The sequence below is a fragment of the Monomorium pharaonis genome, chromosome 11 (genome assembly GCF_013373865.1).
Source record: "Monomorium pharaonis isolate MP-MQ-018 chromosome 11, ASM1337386v2, whole genome shotgun sequence".
Classification (NCBI taxonomy): Eukaryota; Metazoa; Arthropoda; class Insecta; order Hymenoptera; family Formicidae; genus Monomorium; species Monomorium pharaonis.
In genome coordinates this window covers 14,301,594-14,325,192 of record NC_050477.1, presented here as the reverse complement: position 1 = coordinate 14,325,192, position 23,599 = coordinate 14,301,594, and the positions used below count along the sequence as shown (strand labels likewise).

Genomic DNA, 23,599 nt, shown 5'->3' with positions numbered 1-23,599 from the left:
TGCAAAAAGCCCTTGAAAAGTGTCCGGCAGACACTTATTAAAAAGACAAAGAGGAGACGTGATTTGGGTCAATTTCTTTCTCTGTCTAGCGCTCTGTATAGCCCACTATGCTACTGGTTAGACAGAGACAGCGCTTGACCCAGACCGGGCCAGACCAGTTGCTGTCTCTCTCTTTTGGTCGGACATGTTTTCTCTCCCATTATGCAGTCCATGCTTATGTCGATGGTTGCAACAGTCAAGTGAGTCAAGCAACAGTGACCAACAGTGACTGCAGACCTTCTGCAACCTTCTGTGTGCATGCTGTGTGGCCGTGGTCGTCAGTTTCGTTTCGTTGAGGATCGCTTGGCGACGAAGTCGTCGCGGAACGACCCTGTTTTCCCAGAATCGCGTGGTCGACGCTTCCCGCGCGCTCCGACCTTTAACTGGCCGTGAACCAAGCCGAGCCGAGTCGAACCGAACCGTCCCGATCGCACCTTCCGTTCACCGTTGCACGTTGTCGCCCGAAGAGGACACGGACACGACTCGCACGACGGTCTTGTTGATCGACATCAACCTCGAAAGTTCGACGCACAAGGACGAGGGACGGGAGAAAGGGGAGAAGAGGTGCGAGATGCACTGGTGTTAATCGCCGACAGGCAGCGGAGTCAGGTACGTCGGCATGCAGAACGGCGACGGCGAGGAGACGCGCACCGCGGCGGATCGCGAGGATAAGGCGTGTGGCGATGGCGTCGAGAAGGTCGTCATCGAGAATCACGACGACTCCGAGGCGCCAAGTCACGACGACGGCGCTAAAGATCCGTGCACCGGGGAGAACGCCACGGAGAGCGACGACTCAAGTAGCAACGCCGAGGACGGCACCGACGCGGAGAGCGACGACGACAAGGAGCAGGACATCGCCGCCGCCGTTGTCAACGCCACCGCCGCCGTCGCTAGCGCGGACGACCGCAAAAAGAAATCGCGGAAGTCCGTGAAAAAGGGCGACTGCATCTGGACCATGTGTCTCCCGTCCACGTCGGGGAAGGACTTGGCAGATAATAGCTATGGCTGCGAGCACTATAAGCGAAAGTCCAAGTTTGTGGTAAGTGAGAGAATAACCTGTTGCTCCATGGTTCCGCATCTTCAAGATTAACTTTGATCTTGACTTATTCTTTATTTTTTTCCAGTTCTAAGAATTAGAGAAAGATAAGAAGACTAGAGTCAAGTAAATTGAGATCAAAATTAATCTACATTGAGAAATAGAGCTAGATTGGTTTGATAAATGTTGTGAAAAGAAGATAGTTTTAGAAAATTTACTTTTATCAAAGTATAATATAAAATATTTCATTATAATTCTCTTTAGAAAGAGTAATTTTTAAATATCAAGTGTGTATCTTCTTAGATTTATGACTATTATGAATCTTAAAACTCTTATATTTAGTTAGCTTTATGTATAAATTGTGTATGTAAAATTTTTATATGAATCATGTAATAAATACTTTGTCTTTAATTGAATTCTTACATCTAATCTTGTACATTCTTGTTTCTTGTAGACTCCATGCTGCAACAAAGTTTACACCTGTCGATTTTGCCATGACGAGCAGGAAACACATACAGTAAATAGGAAAGAAGTTACAGAACTGATATGCGTTCTCTGTGATACTCGTCAACCTGTCCAAGCTACATGTCAGAATTGCCATTGCCAGTTTGGCAAGTACACATGTTTAGAGTGCAATCTGTTCGATGATGAAGACAAGAATCAGTACCATTGTGACGGATGTGGAATATGCAGAGTCGGTGGTCGTGACAAGTTCTTTCACTGTGCCAAGTGCAACATGTGTTTGCCGATTCAATTACAAAATGGGCATACAGTAAGGATATGATAATGCAAAATGTTTGTGTGATAAAAATATTGTATACATATCCAGAATATGCAGAAAAATAAATCGATTACCCGATTTACATTTTTTAACATTTTGCAATATACACACACACACACACACACACACACACACACACACACATATATTGCATTAAAAAATGTAAATCAGTAAATCGATTTATTTTTCTATATATACATATATATGTGTACACACATACACACACACACACACACACACACACACACACACACACACACACGTATGTATGTAAATGGTTGTATGGATGCAAACATTATATACTTAAATTGCATGAATATTATATAATTAATTTTATAATTCATTCCAATTTTATTAAGGGGAGGGAGTTGATGTGTGTGCTGGAGACAAAATTATTTTTTCGATGTAACAATTTTTGTAAGATTTTGTAGATTTAGAAAATCTTTTTCAGAATTAAAGTGTGTGTATATGTATATATATATATAACGTCTAAAAATTTATTTATGTTGATAAAATTTTTTTATTCTCGGTATAAAAATCCAATCTACAGATTGATATTAATACTTTAATTCTGAAATAGTATATTGTAACAAGTGCAGTGAGTTGGTTGGTTCATAAGTATATTCACTCACAAATGGGCAATAGTCAATTCACACATGTTGGGCATATTTTTTTGTTATCTGTGCGTCAAAGTGTAGCCTTGAGTGTGAATTGATAAGTGAGAAAAAAATCACTTTCAAAGCACGATAATAGGAATATGAATATAAAAAATATTTCCAAATCTGTAAAAGCAATACATGACACTTATCACAAAAATTACTGTTTAATCCCTGAAATATATCTGTCTCCAGCATCCTTTAAATTTTTTAATGAATTTTGTAATTATAACTATAATTTTATTTTGCAGTGCATAGAAAATGTCTCACATTCCAATTGTCCTGTGTGCCTGGAAGACATTCACACAAGTCGCATACCATGTCACATTCCTGATTGCGGGCACCTGCTTCATCGTATGTGTTTTGAAGAATTGTTGAATTCGGGACACTACGCTTGTCCGTCCTGTCAAGTGTCACTTCTAGACATGACGGATTTGTGGAAGTATCTGGACACGGAGGTGTCGCTGACACCGATGCCGGCAGAGTATAGCGAATGTAAAACCGATATTCTATGTAAAGACTGCCATGAGGTGAATCTTACTTCTTCATACATATATCTCAAATGTTGAAGCATGGAAAAATGACTGATATTAATGACAAGATACCTGTTATTTTTAGGAATCTACGGTAAAGTTCCACATTGTTGGGTTGAAATGCTTAAATTGTGGTAGCTACAATACTTGCAGGATAAAAGGCTCTCCTTGTTCAGTTCCAGGTAACAATCAATTGTTAATTGATTGACTTACATTCCTGGATGATTATTTGAATTCTTGCTTTTGTATAGATTCTGATGCTCTGAGCGAAGCAGCTGGTATTACAGAGGAGAAGGAGGGATCGTAAAGCCAAAATCGGAATACTATCTGATAGTCTCATTCAATCGTGAAAGAAAGGAATATTCCGCTACACAGTAACGAAGAATATTTTAGAATTTTATGTTTATCTCTTTTTGTAGGAAATTGCACTTTTTTAGCCTTCGTAGTACCTTTTGATCGGATATATTTTCCGTTTAGTCGAAGTTAGTAGAAAAGTAAAATATCTGTTAAATGACCACTGATATTATCAAAACTAATGTATAACTGCTTTTGATGATTATTTTATGATACGTTGTAGCACAATTTTCGAGGTTAAGTATGTAGGTGATTTTAACGTAAGTATATTAAAAAATATTTCTACAAAGTGGCCTTTTTAAGTTATAATTGGAAATAATAATTGATAAAGTGGTCAACACATGAAAATAGTTTGCAGATGTTATTTTTCGCGTTATGTTTACAAAAATATCGATTTTTGTTAATGTTTTTATTTTAGACGGGATATTCCAGGTTTATCATGCAATATTTTTGACATTTAATAAATTTAGAATTGATTTTCTTTTTAAAATATACTTCTATTTTATTTTGTTGTAATTTTTTAATTTTCAACTATTCTAATTTCCAATTTATTCTAATTAAAACTTTTTCTTACAGTTTAGAAACTGTAAATATTCTTGACAAAAAGATAAATTCTCGATTAAATTCCAAATTAAAAACAAATATTGATAAAAATTCTTCTAGATCTTTGGACATTCTATAACATCTATAATTATTTCTGTATTTCTTTAAGTCTATTTAGATTTATCTTCAAAATGGTAATTGCGTTAATAACAGACTATAAATTACGCCTCAGATAATAATTATGAAATGACGTATGTGTACATACATATGTATGTATGAATTAAGAAAAGTAATATGAGATACCTCGAAATTTTTTATATCATAGACATTGTAGCACAGTGTCACCCTGTCTCTTAGTAAAAGTACATGTATATGTTGCTGCAACACTAATTTTTCGTAAATATCTGTGAAATTAAAATTCTATCGTTGACAGCGAAAGATAATTCATATATACACTAAATCCTTGCCATATTAAAACATATAAACTGATGGCCTAATTGATTGTATTCTAAATGACAGCATATTTCGCAGAAATCGACTGTGTAGAAACAAGTGTTAAGCCTGATAAATTTCTATTCGTGCTTGGAAACTTGCAATCTTGTACATTCTGTTTTATTTAGGAAAAGATCTCATTTAGTCGTAATCTAGTCGTGAAAGATCGAGCGTATATTGTTGTTCTTATTACGATTTTTCTCGTAAGTGTGAATGTTTTATACAAAATACAGATGATTCCACACTCACGGGTGGCACATAATGCAACAATAAAATGTATCAATGTAGTGAATAATTAGGGAAAAATACTTTTTCGTTGAGTAATGCTAGAATATTATGTATGCATTACTGCATATATTGAATTTGCATTTCTTTCGCGCGAAAGAAGCATTCTTTTAGCAAACTCTAATATATATGTATTCACTTATGAATATATAAATCTACGTAATTTGTTTTAGTGTACACATGTAATATCTAGATGGAATACTCGAATACTCGCGGCATTAATCTTGCTAACTGTCATGTTTGATAAAAAATAATTTTCTTATTACCGAATATATATTATATATATATAGCTATCATTAAGTATATACTTTATGTATGTACTCATGTATGTACTTTATGATAAACGATTTAAAAACATTCGACAAGTTTTCGTTAAAACTCGGATTTTCGTAGAATTGTTTAAAATATTAAGAGTCGAATGTTGGTTAAGATACAAATTTTTCAAGTGTTACAAATGCATTTTTGTAAAGTTTGTTTTTGAAAAAAAAAAACGAACTAACATCAGTGACTTCAACTTAACCATTCCATTTAGCATTCACATTTTTAAATGAATATCAGTGATATTTGACCAGGTTTTTATTGATTGATGTTTTAGTGATATAGTGATATTTTTAACAAGCTAGAAAATATTGAGCAGTCTAAAAATCTGTAGGCTTCTTTTTTATATGTTATAAAAATAAAGCATATTTGGATGCAAAAACATCAAAAATTTTTTAGACTGCTCAATATTATATTGTTACATTATACTGTTATAATTCCATATATTAGCAAATAGTACAATTAATAATTATCACATTCAATAATGTCTTTCTCTATAGGTATGTTTTCAGAAATGATATTAATGGGTGCTATGATAATTATATTTAATTATATATTATTGCTAGTTCCACTGAAATAACTTTAAATGTTTACCTGTTTAGGATCTGTCAAAATATATATATATATATATATATATATATATATATATAAATTAAAAATCTACACATTATGTGACCAATTTGCATTAAAAAAACTTCGTGACACAGAACAATATACGTAGATTCCATTGTGATTATTATCACGATTTTATTTTATTCACTTGTAAATTAAATATGAATTACAAAGGCTCTTTGTACATAATGGTTGCAATAATGATTTTGTTTTATATTACGTATAATATACTACTGTGTATCAAATAAATCAATTATAATTTTATTCTTTTAATTTTTCCTATATAAAGAGAGAGAAAAAGAGAAAAGGATGACAAGAAGTGGTCTCTTGCAATCGAAAAAACCCGCATGTTTTGATAAGAGAGGATATTAACAAATAATAATAATTTGTTGATATCCACGTTTATTCAATCTTTCAGGTATCAGCATTAAAATCTTATGATAAAAGCAGGATTGATATTTTAGTGTGGATTTTGTTTTATGAAGGAATAATTTCTGTCTGCTAAATATCACCCAGAAATCGCTTCTAGGGTAGATAAACATAATATCACGGAATAAATAGCGATGCTTATTGCTTGACATGTTTTAGACTTATTTTGCTTTCCGTTTTTACCAGATCCACAGGCTGAAATTATTCTCTCATGGTACGAAGTTTATAGGAAAAATTGTAAATAAAATTACAAAATTATGTATAGTAACCTACTTCTTATTATCCAAATATGTGGACGCGAAAGATATATTTTTGTATTCGTATGTTACACCTCGAGAACGGCACGACAGAAATAAAGTGCAACAACCCCATAATCCCCGAATGAAAATTCGGTTGCACTGTGGCTTTCGTATACTATTACGTGTAAGCGAATTCAACAAATTGCACTCGACGCGTCCAAAATTACCGGTGATATCTACAACGACGCATAACTTCGTACAACGACGAGAAACTTTTAACCCTACAGTGCGTATATGGGTTGAATTTATAGAATCTAGTCTTTTTTTATGTTTTATACAGAATCAATTCATTTACATTTTTAGTACTCTTTCGTTTGCTGTATAGCACATAGGTAGATCCAAAAATCCAATTTAAAGGAAACTGTGACATTATACGTATATACATATACATATATATGTATGTATGTATGTATGTATACGTGCTATATGTCTGCAATGAACATATATTTAATATAGTTTATATATAAACTATATTTATAAATGTCTTCAAAAAATACATACAAAATATGAAACAATTCGACAATATTTGACGTAATTTTTAGATTTTGCATGAAACAGTTACTTTTTCATTCCAGCTGTTACTCGCTTTCTTATGTTGAATATATAATTTTGTTGAAATATAATTTTCTCACAAGAGAAAGACATACATAAGTTATTCACTAAAATATGTGTACTTTCGAAATTACGCGATTAAAACCGCAATTTCTAGAAACAAAAAGTGATAATGCACAAGGGATGAAGAAAAAGCGTTTCCACATTAGATCCACGCCTGATTCAGTCACTATCCAGATTCTCCGAAAGTGTACATCATTTATTTCCGCTGTCTTTGTCACCCAGCGCAGTGTAGAGTTAATCCACGCATATCGAGGTCAACCGATCGAATTCGTCGCTTAATTTACCTCTCGAATTCATAGCGCGTGAAATTACCGATAGTGATCGCGCATTCCTGAAACGGAACCCTATACTTTCAATCTACGACTAGTTTAATAATTCCTTCTTTTGTACCACAAAGTGCGACCGAGCGCCGGTATTCGTGTCTTATATATTTTTTTCCTTGTTTTTTCCTTCTCAGAAATTCAAAGAACGTGGACGCAACGGCAGGAGCAATCCGTAATTGCTCAAGAAGCGTCGAGCGGCGCGAGTCATTTCAAGTTGGTCGCGGGTGCGACCGCACGCCACCGTTATCCATTGCGCTTCCAATTGTGTCTATGAACAAGAGAAAAATTTGATAATTGCAATTCAACGTGTGCCAGTCTGTAATTACAACTGGTCATGTTGCAATATGAAACTTGTTTAATTTAATAATATATTTAACTGCGTATGCAATTATAGATGTAATACTTAATATTCGTTATAACACAAACATATAATGTTAAACATAATTTAGTTAGCTGCAATTAGCCAATTGTCTGCATAAATCTTAAAGTTTGAACTAATGTTTAGTAAAAGATCTGCGTGAAAAGCACAAAATCAGGATTGGGTAGTAACTAGTTAAAAAGTTGAAAGTTAATAACTTTTAATTTAATTTAGTTAATTTTAAATGATTTAATTTTTAACTTTAACTAGTTATTTTTCAAACGTATAAACTTTAACTTATTAACTTTTTCCTAAATTAATTTTATCTGGGTAAAAGAAAAAAAATATAAAATAAAAATGCATTCCTGCATAAAAACTATATTTTTTTGTTATTTTATATAACTAATATTATAACTTAATTCACAAATAAAATATTAAATATATTTGATGATCGATACTGTAATTATGTTGGTAATCTGAATTAAATTTATATAGCTTTTTAATTTAATATAAAGCTTCTCAAAATACTTTTATTTTAATTTAAGTTAATATTTTATTTATGTAATTTTTAACTTAACTGAATTTTATAAGCCATTAACTTGAATTTAATTTAGTTAAAAAAATATATTAACTTACCCAACCCTGCACAAAATATTAAACAAGGAAAAACTTACCTTGGTGCGTTTTACCGGCCTGAGAGGCAAAGGGCTGAAGATACAATAAGGACTGTCGAATGCGTCGAACGTGATCGCTCTCTTGGCATTCGGCTTCCGTTGTTGTACGGACGTAAAGTCGTGAGGAGTCTGGAAAGGATAGACACACTAGCTACAGCCGGCGAATAAGAGATGTTCTTAGAAAAAAAAACAGAATTGACTTTACATTTCAAAGAGTGAATTTAAAGGTTAAAAGGGGGAAAATGGAAACGACTTAAAATTGTAATTGGCAAAGAAAAATAACAATCTCAGGTGAAACAGATCGAAGCTCATATTTGTCGAGGATTAAGGAATTGCCACAATATAGTCTCCTTTTTGCGTTGAACATCTTTTCCAGAGAAAAAGAGAAAGAAAGAACAAGAGAAGAAAACTGTCCACAATTTGTGGAATGACTAGGATCTTAGGTGAAGGTGTAAAGGCTGATTTTGGATAAGGACATTCGTTTATACACTGCTCCCTGTCTATGAGCTCGAGATTTTATCAAAATTAAACACCTCAAATTTCCAAATTATAAATAAAGGTTCTCTTGTTTATTTTCAATTTTTTATTGAATTTTATATTAATATTTTATATTTAAAGAAAATATAGAAGAAATCTATTTTTTATATCTATAAAAAAATTTTCATGACTCGCCAAAAAAAAGCGAGTAAGAAAAATTGTGATATTTTATCTCAATAGGAAAAATGTCCAAAGAAGAAAAAGAGACTAGGCCTTCACATTTTAGATACGCGCCGTGCATTAGAGTTGTTCTCGACTGCGAATATCCCGTATAAATATCTTTGGATTGGGAAAAGATTGAGGTACTTTGGTACGCTAGGCCAGGCCTGTATAAGGAAAACGATTTTAGTTAGTGTACGTAATTTATTAGTTAGTGTATGCAATTAACATGCGACAACTCAATATATCATTAAAAAAGAAAAAACAAATACATATAAATAAAATAAATATTTACATATATATTATTTTATACATAAATATTAATATTAATAAAAATATTTTTTTAATATTATGCTCGTGCAGGGCTACATCTAGGATTCGTTTTAAAGGATGAAAATGATATGGATATTAACATGTTTGAAATGACAAAATTTTATGTAAGATTAATTGTACGATATTCTTTCCCATGCTAATACCGCATATATTTTGCAAGCAACGTTATTAATATATTAATCATTAATATATTCGCAATTTATTATTAGAATCCATTCTTAGCGAATAAGATTGAAGCAAACAAAAACGAAACAAGATCGGTCACCTGCCGATTATATGTATGTACAAGCTTATAACGAAAATAATTAATAATTTAATTCTTCGAGCAAAAGCTATAAAAAAAAAAAGACTACAATTTTTGTAAAACCAACAAATGTATCTGTTACAAAGGCATGCGCATAAATAAATTGAAATGCTTTTAACTGGTCGCAATTGAATAACATAAACGTTTCTCATTGTATGATGAATAAATTAATCTTCATAGTTTTAAAATAATAAAATTAATAATAATATTAAATAAATATAAATAATTAACGGCCTCTTAAAAGTCTCAGCACTGGTATAAGTTTCAATAAATAGATCGAGTGACCTTAATGTTAATTTATATATAGTATTATACCTAACACATTATTAACAAAAATGATAATCTTTGGATTGGGCAATATTAAGCGACGAAAGGAATACAAACAGCAGTAGAAGAAAAAAATAAAGAATCACATCTCCTGTGCTAATTGGATTTTTCTCTCAAATAATGAATAAGAAGCGTTATGTAAATGTGAGATATGAAGACACAGGCAAAAAATTAAGTAACAAAGACATAGCGATGTGAAAGGAAAGTTAGAAGGCCGGCTAGCGTGTCTAAGGACGAGAATTGGTACGAGAATAATACCAGGATAGGGCAGGTTGATTATGAATTTGACTTTGATTTTGAGTACGTTGTTGTACCTTTGTGGGACTGGTTCCTCCCGTCAACAAACTATCTTCTAGCGCCATAGATGCGGGTGAAAACAGTGCAGAAGTATCCAAACTTTTACTCTACAATACAGAAATACATATTAATAAATACATTACATAATTAACAAATTTATATTATTATATATTCATTTCAAATTTCTAAAGATTTATTGATACATTCAATGAACATAAAAATTAAAAGACCATTAAATTATACATTATGGATGAAGTTGTAACTGATGTACATACATTTCTCTTATCAAATCAGATACATTTCGGAAAAGCTGATCACGAAACTTTTGTGTTCATGGAATGCGTAATTTGTCTCAAGTAATTATTTAGATAACATACTGGTGTTTCTACAAGAAAACTAATGTCGGAGTTGTCCTGAGCCCAAGCTTGAGAGAGAGCTTTTCGCGCACGTTTTCCTCCTGGTGCGCTGTTTTCTTTACCGCGCCTTCGTATCATACTGTTGTAGCCCGAATCTTGATCCTGAATCGAACTCGTTCCAGCTTCATTCTCGGTTTCCTGCTTTATTATTTCGGTCAGTGCATCCAAACGACTAGGAGTAGCGGGCAAGTGTGACGCTCCGCTTCGACGTTCAAACTCGGCCAGAGCTTTTTTGAATGGCGTAGGTGTTCTTGGTGTAATACCGTCTGTAAAAAGTGACAATAAAACATAATTCTAAAAAAAACCTGTTTATAAAACTGCATGGCGTTATCTTAATAGACGTTTCATGATAAAAGATTATAAATTCGCAAATTTACAATTAGTTTGAAACTCGTAGCGACACACAAGTAAATCCTATGGGAAACATACCGTTTTGACTTCGTCGAAAACCGGTAGGCTGCGGAGTCGTAAGCGGGCCAGGACTGCTTTCTTTGGGTGTACTCGCGCGCGGCCACGTTTCTGACGGACTCAGACTGTTCAAGAATTGCGAGGGACTAAATGGAAGTTGTTTAATAGGAGTCGAAGGAGTAATGTTTCCGGTTTGCACCTGGTGACCCGTTACTATGTAATCCGATTGAGACCCGCTATCGGAAATTTCTATCCTTTGCAGCAAACTATGCGTGTTTTTGCGCCTACGCAATATAGGTGGCGGACTGCTCTTCTTCTCCATATGCTCGGGTAAATCCAAGTCAGGCATCGGCAACAGTTTTATCTCGGAGCCCTTTGAACTGGATGTTTCATTTTGAATTTGCTGTAGGTTAAAATATCTATCCAGGAAAAAAAAGAGGAAAGTTAAAGACTGCCCGAAGATAAATGGACGTCGATCGTTTCAAAGATAACATACTTAGGTAATGACGAAACCGTCTCAATTTTCACTTGCAAAGATTCTCTTTTCGGAGATGCGCACTTTTCATTGCCGTGTGTATGCCGCCTATTTAGTTGTAGCACGTTTTGGTACTCTTGCTGTTCCCAATTTCTGACCCAATCCAGATGACTTTCGATATCAAGAGTCTGCGACGAGCTACCCGCTGTTACTGTTGAGCTGCTAGCCGAGACAGTCTTCAATTGATTCTGATCATCTTCCAAAAGAAGCGTATTCCTTACGGTAGTGCCTTGTACATTTTTTCTTTTGCCTCTGCCTAAATACAGTAAGTTTATTTTTCGTTATATTTTATCGAGTCTTGTCAAAATTATAAACAAAATCATTACATATAGTTCAATAAGGAACCTTTTATATTAATTAAAGTTGAAATATAATTAAATATAGTTAAAACTTACATTATATTTATTTTAATATTTTAGTTTATATTCATTTAAATTATATTACAACACATTTACGATATTATAAATATTATTAAAATTTATCTTCATTCGTATCATAAATAGTACCTTTGGTTGCAACTCTTCCTTCTTCGCTCTCATATTTCCTTCTCATTGTACTGTTCCAATGATTTTTAATCGCATTGTCGGTCCTACCAGGTAAGAGTTTGGCAATCTTTGCCCACTGATTGCCATACCTACGGTGGGCCTCAACGATTATTCTATCCTCAGCCTCCGTCCACGCGGTTTTCTTTATCTCCGGATTCAAGTGATTGTGCCATCGTTCTCGGCACTGCTTGCCAATTCGGCCTCTAAGATGTCGCGCTATCAACGTCCACTTTTTCGGGCCATACCTCCCTACGAGTTCCACCACTTTCTCATCTTCCTATAAAACAAAAGAATTTATTATAAAATATGATAAAGGAATGTGGATTAAGATTAAGAAAAATATTTTATTTTTATTTTTAGTAACAAGAAACTCATGTATCATCTTATATTTAAATCGCTCTTTTTAATATAAATATAAACGCAATATAAAAATCTCCTTAACGCTAATAAAATATTATTATTTAATAATTTGATAACAAAATAATCGAAATGCGATCTAGTCAGTTTTCTTCGGGGTCAAAAAATGTAACTTCAAAAAAACTGTTACACCCCACACATTCTCTACATATTTAATAATGTAAATAATTTGATACATCAAAGAACAATACTCGAGTATAAAGGGATACCGAGCAGATATCTCAATCATCAAGGGATACTAGTTGAAACGCCATAATCAACACACATACGCGCATTTGGTTTCCGAAGCCGCGTTACATGTCTTTAGCTGTTGCCAAGTGCATTGGCATGGCAGCATTACCGCGGCCCGAACTTTTTCTTATTGCGTACCCCACCGAGGCAAACGGCAGACACTCGAGTGTCGAGACTCTTATATGTCTGTATGTCTCGTATGTGTAGTGTCGTACAACGATGCTATACCAGCGTTCGACATTGAAAGACTCGACATAACATGATTGCCTTGCAGCACTCGACCTTTTCAACAATACGAGACATTGAGCTTCGAGAGATTTAGGTTCTTTTCAAGATTTATTGAGTTTTGACTTTTAAATGTATTATATTTATTTATTGATTATGGTAAAGTTTTAATCATTTATTTATAATAGATTAAATTTTAATGAAATAATAAAAAATAAATTAATGTAAAAATTCTATTGTGTCTCAATGATTAAATCCGTTTTTATAAAACAATGATAGGAAATAAAATATATAATAATACAATATAGATAATATAGATAATAATAAAATTTTTATATCATATTGGTTTTTGTCGATTTTTTTAAACGAGATGACTTAATGTCCGGTGTCGTACAAAAAACAATCCGGATGTAATCATATTAGACATACATACGCTTAAATTTATCGTACATGTATATTTTGTGTAACATTATCAGAGACTGATAGAATTCAAGAATGATTTTATAGTTGATGGGACATTAGCGTGAACTGCCCACCTCTTTCGTCCACGGACCCTTAACCAATTCCGGATTCACGACCTTTGCCCATCTTTGCTGACACTGTACATCGCTCCGATCTGGAAACTGGCCAGCTATAATGTCCCATCGTAAACCAGTGCCTTGTTCCGCGCTGCTCACTAGCTGTTTTAACAAGGCGTCCTGTAAAAAGAAAAATGACGAAAGTGTAGAAAAGCGAAAATTTCGCTTCACCTTGCTCACAGCATTTTATTTGCGCGTCTTAAACATACGAAATGAGGAAGGACGGACACATGGGAGATCGATCGACCCTTATGGGCTTTCCCACGTGAAGCAGCGTAAGTGCACCCTATGTTCTGTATGGGGTAACCGAGGCATCTGCCTCCCGACACGACGGTGCGACTCGCTGCAGAAAATACGAGGGGTAGACATTTTTTTGAGGGGGGATCCGTATGTTCATTGTTTTCTCCCTATCCTCCTTCCCCTCAACTTGCTACATGGAAGCGATACGATGTAACAATACATGTATGTATGTTTCGCGTATAAAAACGAACAGATACTCGAATCAATACAAATTTAAAAAATTTACCAAGTTTCCCAAACAAATAAAAAATCTCGCAAAAAATAGATTTTATTAAAGGTTAATGAAATCCAATAGATATTAAACGCACCTATTAAAAGTTTTTTCTCAACAGACTGATTGATTTTTTCGACTGACTCGATCAATTAAAATAAAAAAGAATATCTGTTTCTTTTCTTATATTTAATTTTATCGGTCAATTTTAACTTACTACATTGTTTATTTATATGTATCGTGTAAAAAAGACATTCTTCCTACAATTATTAATTATTGCAATATCATCATGCCACAATAGACAAACAGATAAGACATCCGATATGAAATGTAGAGAAGTCCAGATGCGTTGGATTCTTTAATCGCAATAAAATCAATTTTTTACAAATTTAAAACGATTAACTTAAAATCTGTCTTAAAATAAAAAATAATCAATTCTGAATATCGACTTTAGTAGATAACAAGAGACAAACTTACTTCTTCTTTGGTCCACCGTCCCTTATTTATGTGTTTTCCTTGCGCATAATTTGTGGCAGCGGTAGGAATTTGATTCTGTACTTGATTTTGTACTCGATTGGTTGACGTACTATACTCGTTGTCAGACTCTCCGCCGCTACTAGAATCGTAACCAGATCGAGATCTGGAATGACAAGCAATAACATAGCAGTGAGATAACATGTATCAAAGCAAATGTCGCAGACAAAAAAATTTTTAAGAGATACTCTCCTTTGAATGCTATATACAAAAATTGTGCTTAAAATTTTAAAATCTTTTCTCGAAACCATTTTTTGTTACTGTGTTAGATAAATATCTTGGAAATTATTAAAAATATCGACATAAATTTTTTTGCAAATACATCATATATACATCTTTTTTATTGAAAACTAGAATCATAATTATATACTTATTATTTATGTTTATAAAAAAACAATTACAAAATTTTCAGAATAAATCAAAAAACTCTCTTACAAAGACAACCATTGCATTACAAATTTTTTTGCAGATTATTAATAACTAATGTATAACACGCAAAAATGTAAAACTTTTTTAAATATTAAAATAATAATAATATAGTTAAAGAATACGTAGAGAGAGAGAGAGAGAGAGAGAGAGAGAAAATTTGGTATTAATTTTGTCTTCCTAAAAATTTTCATAAAATATCTTTCTTTTTAATCTTTCAAAAAAGAATACCATTTTAATTTTTTTAGTGCAGCGAGCTCAAAAACATCTCTAAATATTAACTAAGCAAATATTTAAATATTACTGCATTACTAATTCAAATAGTAAAGAAAGATAGCACATGTGTCCAAAATCAGGACATTATATCTGAGGCGATGTCAAGCCGGAAGTAACATTTATTTTGATTTACTAAACGTTATTATATCATATTTTTCAACTTTGCTATTGGAAAATTTTGATTTATTTCACACAGATAACACGGCAATGTATAGCACATATCATCGGTTTTTGTTGCAGATGCTGCAAAGACAAAGTATTTGATTGCAGATTAATAACACCGGCATGAGAAGTAGAAAATGGGAAATTAGATTCTGTCAACATGATTTCTTAAATGTTGCTAATAACATGATCCTGTAAGGAAATGAGCGTCTTCCTTCCCGCAACGTCGTTTATGATCACCCGCGCGAATCACGACCCTACGGAAGGACAGCACAAAGGCCAAACACGGAAGCTTTAACGAACATGTATATCTTCTATCTATCCGGGAAGTAACGGCTGAGACGGGAAATCACGGATGGGTGAGTATCCTTCCTGCCCCAGCTCTTCTTCCTTTTTCCTCTTTTTTTTTGTCGCGCGACTTTTATCCGTCGCCGTCGCCCTCTTCTAATTTCGTTACCACTTCACGACTTGAGAAGCAATTCTGACCGCGAAAACGCCGGTTTTTTGCGGTCACAAGAGACTTGATCTTCCCTCACTTTGCGACTTCCTGTCACGTAATTGGAGTGCTTCCTTATTAGGCTTTTGCATCCTTTGCACACTCCCCCAGCTATCTTCAAGTTCATTCTTTAAAAGGTGGAACAACGCAAATTATAAAAGATTAAAGTTACATTGATTCTTTAATTAATATCATTTCTAATATTCTGTAATTAGTATAATTTTATTTAACATCATTTTAAAAAATCATCACCACTACATTTTTAGAATAGCAACACAATTTTGTTTGTCGCAGATTAATCGCCGAAATTTGAGGAAAAAGAAAAAATTCTAGGATTCCTTTCCTTGCCTTTTTGATCTTTGATTACATTGACGATTAAATTTTGAAAAAAAAAAAATCTAATTTCCGTAAATCCCGGAGGGGGGATACGAAGTTTTCGCAGAGGTAGATCGATTTGCACATTACCGACCCATCGAATAACAATGCATCCGAGAACAGAAGGCAATGTCGAATGCTCCTCGGTACGTGCAATCTGCTTCACCCTCGCTTTTTCCCCTTTCCCTCGCCCCTAACAGCTGCATACACTGGGGAGAGCCCGGGGTGAGCGACTGAGGATATAGTTAGCTTATATGCAACGATAGCAAGCAACGCAGTACCCGCGGACGTATGTGTGCCCGTAAACATATGTGTGCTGCAGATGGCCCGGGGTTTCTATCGTCGCTTCATATATGCCGGGCGCCATCGATCGAGACGTCCTCACCCCTAATGAATCCCTATCTCAATCAAGTTTACCATAAATATCATTCAGGAGGAAAAACTGTCACACATTGACAAAAAATCAAGAGATGCTACATCTCTACTTGGAGAAAATTTAATATCGGATTATCGTCAGTAAGCAGTAAATAAAAAATTATAAACATTTTTGCAATATTTTTCATCAAATTGTCACAATATTTATATTTATTCTCACCGTCTGTAACTACTATCGCACATAGTAATTTTTTATACAGAATTTCTCCGTATTTACGCTTAGAAAATAATTTGTTTATACAGAATCAATACTTTTGCGGAATACCTTGAATAACGGGATGCACGTAACAATTTATTTAGTGCGACTTCCACGATTTATTTCAAACCGCACGGTTGCTACGCATTATGGATGGTATACGAAAGACGAAATTGCGTCATCGCGAGCGGCCCAACGCCATGGAATGCAAACAAGTTAACACGACATCACTCCCGTTTAATTACGAAGAACGAACCTCCTCTCGTAACGGCTGCCTGCCACAATAACAACAAACGCCAGCCTCCGAATGATATTAATCACGTCGAACAATAAAAAAAAAACCGCGTTTTATCAAATATAACGCGTACATGCCGAAGAAAAAGTCTATTGTCATGGTGATAAATTGACAGTATAAAAGCCACAAGTGCGCGAAACGATAAATTAAGACATTAAAAGCATGCATTGCCTAATAATTACAGTCGACTCTTTTCATAAACGTCGATAGTGCCCTACAACTTTTATTAATCTGCAAAGAATATCGACTCTCCCCGCAGGTGTTTACATCCATACCAAGCAACGTCTGAAGAATACTTAAGTCTGCGTAAGGTGCACCGTAAGAAGGTAAAACGAGAGTGCCGCTGTCATGTAACGGGGTCGAGGAAGCACTGCAATTATCGTAATTTCTGTCAGAATAATAATATTAAAGCTACGGATGTATGTACAATCACACACGTGGTTATTTATATTTTCGGATTTTAATATAAATTTTTTCCCTTAATTCAAATTACTTTCTCATTCACGAAAAGAATGAACTTTGGTGAATTAAAAAATTTAGCCAGATAGATTTGTTAGATCAAAATAATTATGAAGAATGTTCGTGATTAACAATATTGTAAAAAGTTTTGACATTGTAACAACTTGAGCGTTCTATATAATTGTTGTGATGGTTTTAATAAAATTATTCAGATCTGTATTTTCAGTTAAATTTTTAGATATTTTAGCAAAATCCGTTTCTGAACATTAATTAGAAAATTAATTTTAAAGGACAAACGTGAAATTATAAATCGAAATAGTCTCAATTTTTTTTCAGATAACTCAAGTAACAATTTTTCAGAAATAGAGATCGAAAATTTAGTCATTTTCATACGTTACACGATATTGTTAAAAATATAGTTATCACTCTTTTTTGTTAATAAAAATGACATTTTGCCTGAGAGATGTCAAATTAGCACAAAAATTCCGACAAATATTACGTAAAGACTTTCGTCTTCGCAGAACTTCTAACCGCCGCGCCGTCCTCGAATTTAAATCTTTTAGGCACGTGACGTGTCTAAAAGGATTTCGTTCTCACATTCTTCACTTTCGAAAACACGTCGACTTAATTGCGGAATCGATACAGTAAACGAAAACGTTCTCTACCTGAAGAGAGATATAGTGAACAGATTAGGTATTGCCATCAGATTCGATTGATAAATATGTTAAAACAAGTCAATCAATAAAGAAAATCTATATATCTATATGCGCTAAATAAAAATTAAATAACATTACATAAAATTATTATTTAATGTAATAAAATAATAATAAATCTCTAAATAAGTAAAAGATCTTTGCATTACCCGAAATTTCATATTGAAAAAATTACTGTTCGGACAATATGAACAATTAAGAAACATTTTACTTCTAAAGGCCCGCTATATTATTCTTGAAATGAGAAAACGTTAAATGTAGGAACACAATAACGAAGGGACCACCTTCGTCCGCTTCAATTACCTCGGTAAATTGTCAAGTAAAAGTATTCGGATAAATTTATCGGTAGCTTTTACTCGAGGAGGCGACAACAGAAGCAGGTGCCGACCAACAGCTGCTTACTTTACTTGTCTAGGAAAATGAACGACGCGGTGTCTTTTGTCACCGCGTGTAAAAATGTCTCTCTCTCTCTTTGAAAATTTTATAGCTCCGCTGTACATAAAATACACACGCGACACATGTATACCCCACGACAATAGACTGTAAAAACTGTCCTTCAGCGCAAGAGACAAATGAACAGGTATAAAATTTGGCCATTGTACGCGTTCAATTTACCAGGCTCGCGCCGACTTTCTCGTTCGTCGATAATGAATTTTTCCAGATAGTACAATGTATATAATCAAATCGACGGTGCTTTTCGCGATTCACGTTTTCCCTTATCGAGCGAATAGGGTTTTAAGGGAGCGCCGTGCACGTGGGGTGCGGACGGACGTCGCTAAATTTCAGAGACAAATAAAACGATATCGCGCGGGGCCGCGGGGCGATCTGACTTCTCGCGTGAGAACGGGAGAGAGAGAAAGCGCCCTCGGGGCCGTGCGTGCCGAGGTATGGACATCTGCCAAAGTCTCCCGAACTTTCCCCTCTTTTTTTTTTCCACGGGCACTTCTTCCGTTCACGTTCAGCGCTCACGCGTTCATTTCGCCTTTACGACGCGCACACACACACACATCGGGCACCCTTAGCGCTTCTCTTCCTTCCTTCCTTCCTTCCTTTTCCTTACTTGCTTCCTCGCTTCCGCCTGTCGCGCGTCACGCAACAATAAGGTCATCGTGCAAGGCGTCCCTTTGAGCTTGAGCTCGACATGAAAAGTCCGCCGCAGACGGAGATCAACGATTACGACTTGCAAAACAAACTTCGCGCCCCAACGACCAATTCTTAATTAATTAACACAGAGATAATTTTTAAAGTTAATTACTGAAAAAAAATTTTTTTTTTTAACATAGTATAACGTTCGTGATAACGATCTCAGGACAAAGATCTCTAATTGTATCTTCATATTTTGTATTGGAAAATTCAGGCATCGCCCTTGGCTTCGTTTTTCGTCGTCCCCTTCCACCCACCCCGCACCCCCTCCCCTCCCTCATCATGCATAAAACATCTCTTGAAAAGGACCTTATCGCGCGAAATATGAGATAACGGAATTTGCACGTTTTATCGAGCAAACTGTGCGGAACTCCGCGTGCCGTTACATCCCCGACGTACACGCGTAATACGGACGGGGGATATTAGGTCAACGCAAATACAGATCCCGTCGCCGCCGCCGCCGCCGCGCCGTCGCGTTGGTCGCGTGCGACGCCCGCAACACAATTGATCCTTTCGTCAATTTTCTAGTGTCCGGGACCAGGTGTATGGATCCGGGGAGCGTTCGTTCATGGCTGTGGCGTCAGCTGCTTCCCCCGGCGGGTCCCACCCTCTCGTTTGCGATCACCCAAGATACCGGCGCTTACGATGACGCGTGCCCCCCGCGCCACGACGTCCTCGTAGGAACCCGCGTCCGATGACACGAGTTGTCACACGAACCGACCTTCGTCTCGCGAAGAAAAAGCTTTTTAGAATTCGTGTCGTTCCAGACACACGAACCTCTCCGTTGTTCCTGTACACAAGTATGCCTGTCTTCGTTAATTACTAATACCAATATTACTTGCTATTACTACTACTATATTAATCAATACTAACAATGCATAACAACGTAAATTACGAAAAGTATATTCGTTATATGTAAAGATATTTAGGACATTTTTTTCTAAAGAATATGTAACTTTTTAGAAATAAAAAGTATGCAAATAGAATTTTTTTAAATATTTTTTTCTCCATTTGTTTGAATTTGCTTATTTGATTCATTTAAACAACATACTGTTATACAAAACATTATTGACTATTTCATTGAATCAAGCGTTATTATTTATTAAAATAATCAAATAATTGTATTTGTTTCTTCAAATAAACAGTTTTGATCGACTATTCTAAAACACATTTCCTCGTTTTTGTAATAAATTTTATTAAATCTAAAGAAATCTTTCTCTCTGTGTTTTTCGGACTATTTAGAACTACTATATTTCTAAGAAATTAATATAATTTTTTTAAAGTACCAATGTCCTAAATCAAATTATACATTATTATATATTATTTTTACATTTAATCGATAATATAACAATACTGCTTATTATATTTATATCTACTTATAAAATTAATAAGCAATTTTCCTTATTTTATTAAAGAGAGAAACGGGATATTAAATCATCATAAAAATATACCGCAAATATTGGATTTAATTATTAGAAAATAAAAAAAATGGATAACAATGTAAATTATAAAAATTATAAAGTAGTAACGTTTACTATTATGTTCATATCATTTATGTAAAGATATTTAATTTAGAATATCGCATTTCCAAAGAATACATAGACTTCTTAGGAATAAATTTAAGACAGAAAAAATGATTTCTTTGAATATTTTTTTCTTCACTTGTTTGGATTTACTTATTTTATTTATTTCATTCAATCAACATATTATATACAAAACGTTATCTTTATTGGCTTTTAAGGCCTTAAAAAAGTGTTGTTTCATTGAATCGAATAGAAAAAAAAGACAAAAGAACATGAATTATCGTCAGCGCAGTGTCAAATTTCGTTCAATAACATTATCGGACGGAGAAAAAAGAGGGACGATTATATCTCTTTAATGAAAGAAATAGCATAAATCATTACATAATTAACACAAAACGGTATTACACATTGTTTCCAAGTATGTATGCAATTGAATGCGTGACAACAAAATCCTCAATCTCGAAATAACAGTTCCGCAGCTAATAGATTCAAGATTCTTTCTTTTTTTCTTTCTATCCCAATGATACCACGAAACAGATGAGGCTTTGGTGGCTCTCACGAGTGACTAAATACAAGGTTAATGACATCGCAGAACCTGTTTAAATTAAAATATTTCTGATGGATTCCTCTTTTACAAAAACCAAAAACGAAGCTATTTATAATTTCGTTACACGAAGAGAATTTTCTCTTAAAATTTACCCTCAAAATCTGACTGATAATTGTGGGATATTGTGTGACCTCGAGGAATTTTACTATACTTTTCAGTAAAATTTACTATACTTTTAATAAATTGTACTAAAAGCATAGTAAATTTCACAATACTTTTAGTAAATTTTACTAAACAGTATAGTAAAATTCCTTGAGGTCACAACTATCAGATTTTGAGGGAAAACTTTAAGAGAAAATTCTCTCCGTGTACATGCAAAAGTCAACGCGAAAATGTCGACAGACTGACAGATCGAAACGCGACAATCCTACGCGCGATGCAATAGCGCGTCGGCTCGACATTAATTCCAAGGGTTATTCCGCGCACAGGTTACCAAAAGCCCGAATACGCGGAGTCCTGCAAAAGAAGATCCGATAAAATTTCTCGCCGCGCGTCCAGACTCGAAATCGCCAAAGGAGAATTTCCCGGCAACCCAAAACCCAGGTACGCCAGGCGCGTATTTTAATGAGGCCGCCATATTCGTGAAGGATCATCGCTCGGCGCGGAAGGCCACGGGGCAAGGTACAGGGGCCCCCGGAGATGAATTCGGCGCGCCGGTTCAGACACGCACGGCGCGAGTACAACGAGCGGGTAAACGGATAGGTATAAGCGTGTACATCTTACCTACATACACGTGCACTTAATATACACGCGAGCGTGCGGGCCGGCGGCCAGCCAGCCAACCAGCCAGTCAGCCAGCCAGCCAACGACATCAGGGTAGAAGTCTTTACCGAAAGACATCTGGCTACCACCTGCCTCGATGCCCTCGCACTCGCTCCATCAAACTTCCCCATAATAGAAACGCTCCCCGAGCATACGCACCCGCTCTCATATGACGCGTGCACATGTGAGGAGGTACGTACGTGCATGCACGTGTGTATGCATCGCGTACCGTGTGACTCATACCGGCGCAGGTATTAAGCATGTGCGCGCGTACATTACGCGCCGGCAATAATCGAGTGTGATCGCGCTCCTCGTCGTTCCCGTGGGGTTGTGTAGAGAAATACAGGTTTATACGGTATATACGGAGGGTCCTCGCGCGCTAATGTCGTATATCGAAAAATTAAATATTATCTGCGTCCGCAATCTTCCTCGTTTTCGTATGAACGATGTACTTGTTTTCACGTCGAGGAATGTACTGTCCTCGTGGCTAAGAAACTTGGCACTGATAAAAAACCGAAGGATCATCGGTGAAACTGTACTTATTTTCGCGACTCTGTTGCATAGAGATAAAATACAATTGAACTTTTTACAAACATGATTATTTCCTTCCAAAATAAGTACCCGATATCAATTTAATAACGATTCATATACATATGTAATGTCGTTTTATATGTATTATGTATAAATTATTTTGTATTTTGCAAATTATTAATTAAATCTCATAATTAATTTATTTTAATTATTTCTTCACAATTTTATTTATTCACTTTTTTCTATTTAAACAGAGAGAAAGAAAGCACCTTATTTTCTCATAAAATTAAAAGATTTAGAAAAGGTGGAGCATTAATCAAGTATTTGAAGAAAGAGAGAAAAAAACGGATTTTATCAAATATATTAATTATTCAACAAGAAATTAGAATTGTTCTATAATTCTTTTTTCCTTTATGTCTTTTAAATAATACATAATAATATGCATTAACCGGTCATTCACTGGTGCATTTACCCCAGTGTACCACTATCTCTCATT

The 23,599-nt window shown here is 34.8% G+C and overlaps 2 protein-coding genes across 4 annotated transcripts in view; one reads left to right on the top strand and one right to left on the bottom strand.

The window, feature by feature from the left end:
• The first annotated feature begins 274 nt into the window (after window positions 1–274).
• On the top strand, window positions 275–5,909 carry LOC105830617 (RING finger and CHY zinc finger domain-containing protein 1). The gene is made up of 5 exons (XM_012670047.3): window positions 275–1,078; window positions 1,530–1,847; window positions 2,764–3,042; window positions 3,131–3,227; window positions 3,297–5,909. Exons 1-5 carry the CDS (start codon window positions 659–661, stop codon window positions 3,350–3,352), a joined length of 1,170 nt encoding a protein of 389 aa, XP_012525501.1. The 5' UTR covers window positions 275–658; the 3' UTR covers window positions 3,353–5,909.
• LOC105840149 (myb protein) overlaps window positions 5,760–23,599 on the bottom strand; it is a 35,396-nt gene continuing 17,556 nt past the window's right edge. For 2 of the 3 annotated variants that reach the window (XM_012686951.3, XM_036294069.1), the window contains exons 2-10: window positions 14,648–14,810; window positions 13,618–13,779; window positions 12,170–12,485; window positions 11,625–11,919; window positions 11,150–11,547; window positions 10,682–10,986; window positions 10,322–10,411; window positions 8,348–8,476; window positions 5,760–7,583 (exon numbers count right to left, since the gene is read on the bottom strand). In XM_012686951.3, the coding sequence (XP_012542405.1) occupies window positions 7,446–7,583; window positions 8,348–8,476; window positions 10,322–10,411; window positions 10,682–10,986; window positions 11,150–11,547; window positions 11,625–11,919; window positions 12,170–12,485; window positions 13,618–13,779; window positions 14,648–14,810 (1,996 nt within the window). In that variant the 3' untranslated portion in view covers window positions 5,760–7,445. The other variant, XM_036294070.1, reaches the window with a different exon arrangement.

What these genes read in the sequence shown, in the direction of transcription:
- LOC105830617 (XM_012670047.3), top strand. Translation starts at nt 659, where the DNA reads ATGCAGAACGGCGACGGCGAGGAGACGCGCACCGCGGCGGATCGCGAG. An exon ending in AATTACAAAATGGGCATACA is followed by an intron (nt 1,848 to 2,763) that starts GTAAGGATATGA and finishes TTTATTTTGCAG; the next exon opens with TGCATAGAAAATGTCTCACA. An exon ending in TATGTAAAGACTGCCATGAG is followed by an intron (nt 3,043 to 3,130) that starts GTGAATCTTACT and finishes TGTTATTTTTAG; the next exon opens with GAATCTACGGTAAAGTTCCA.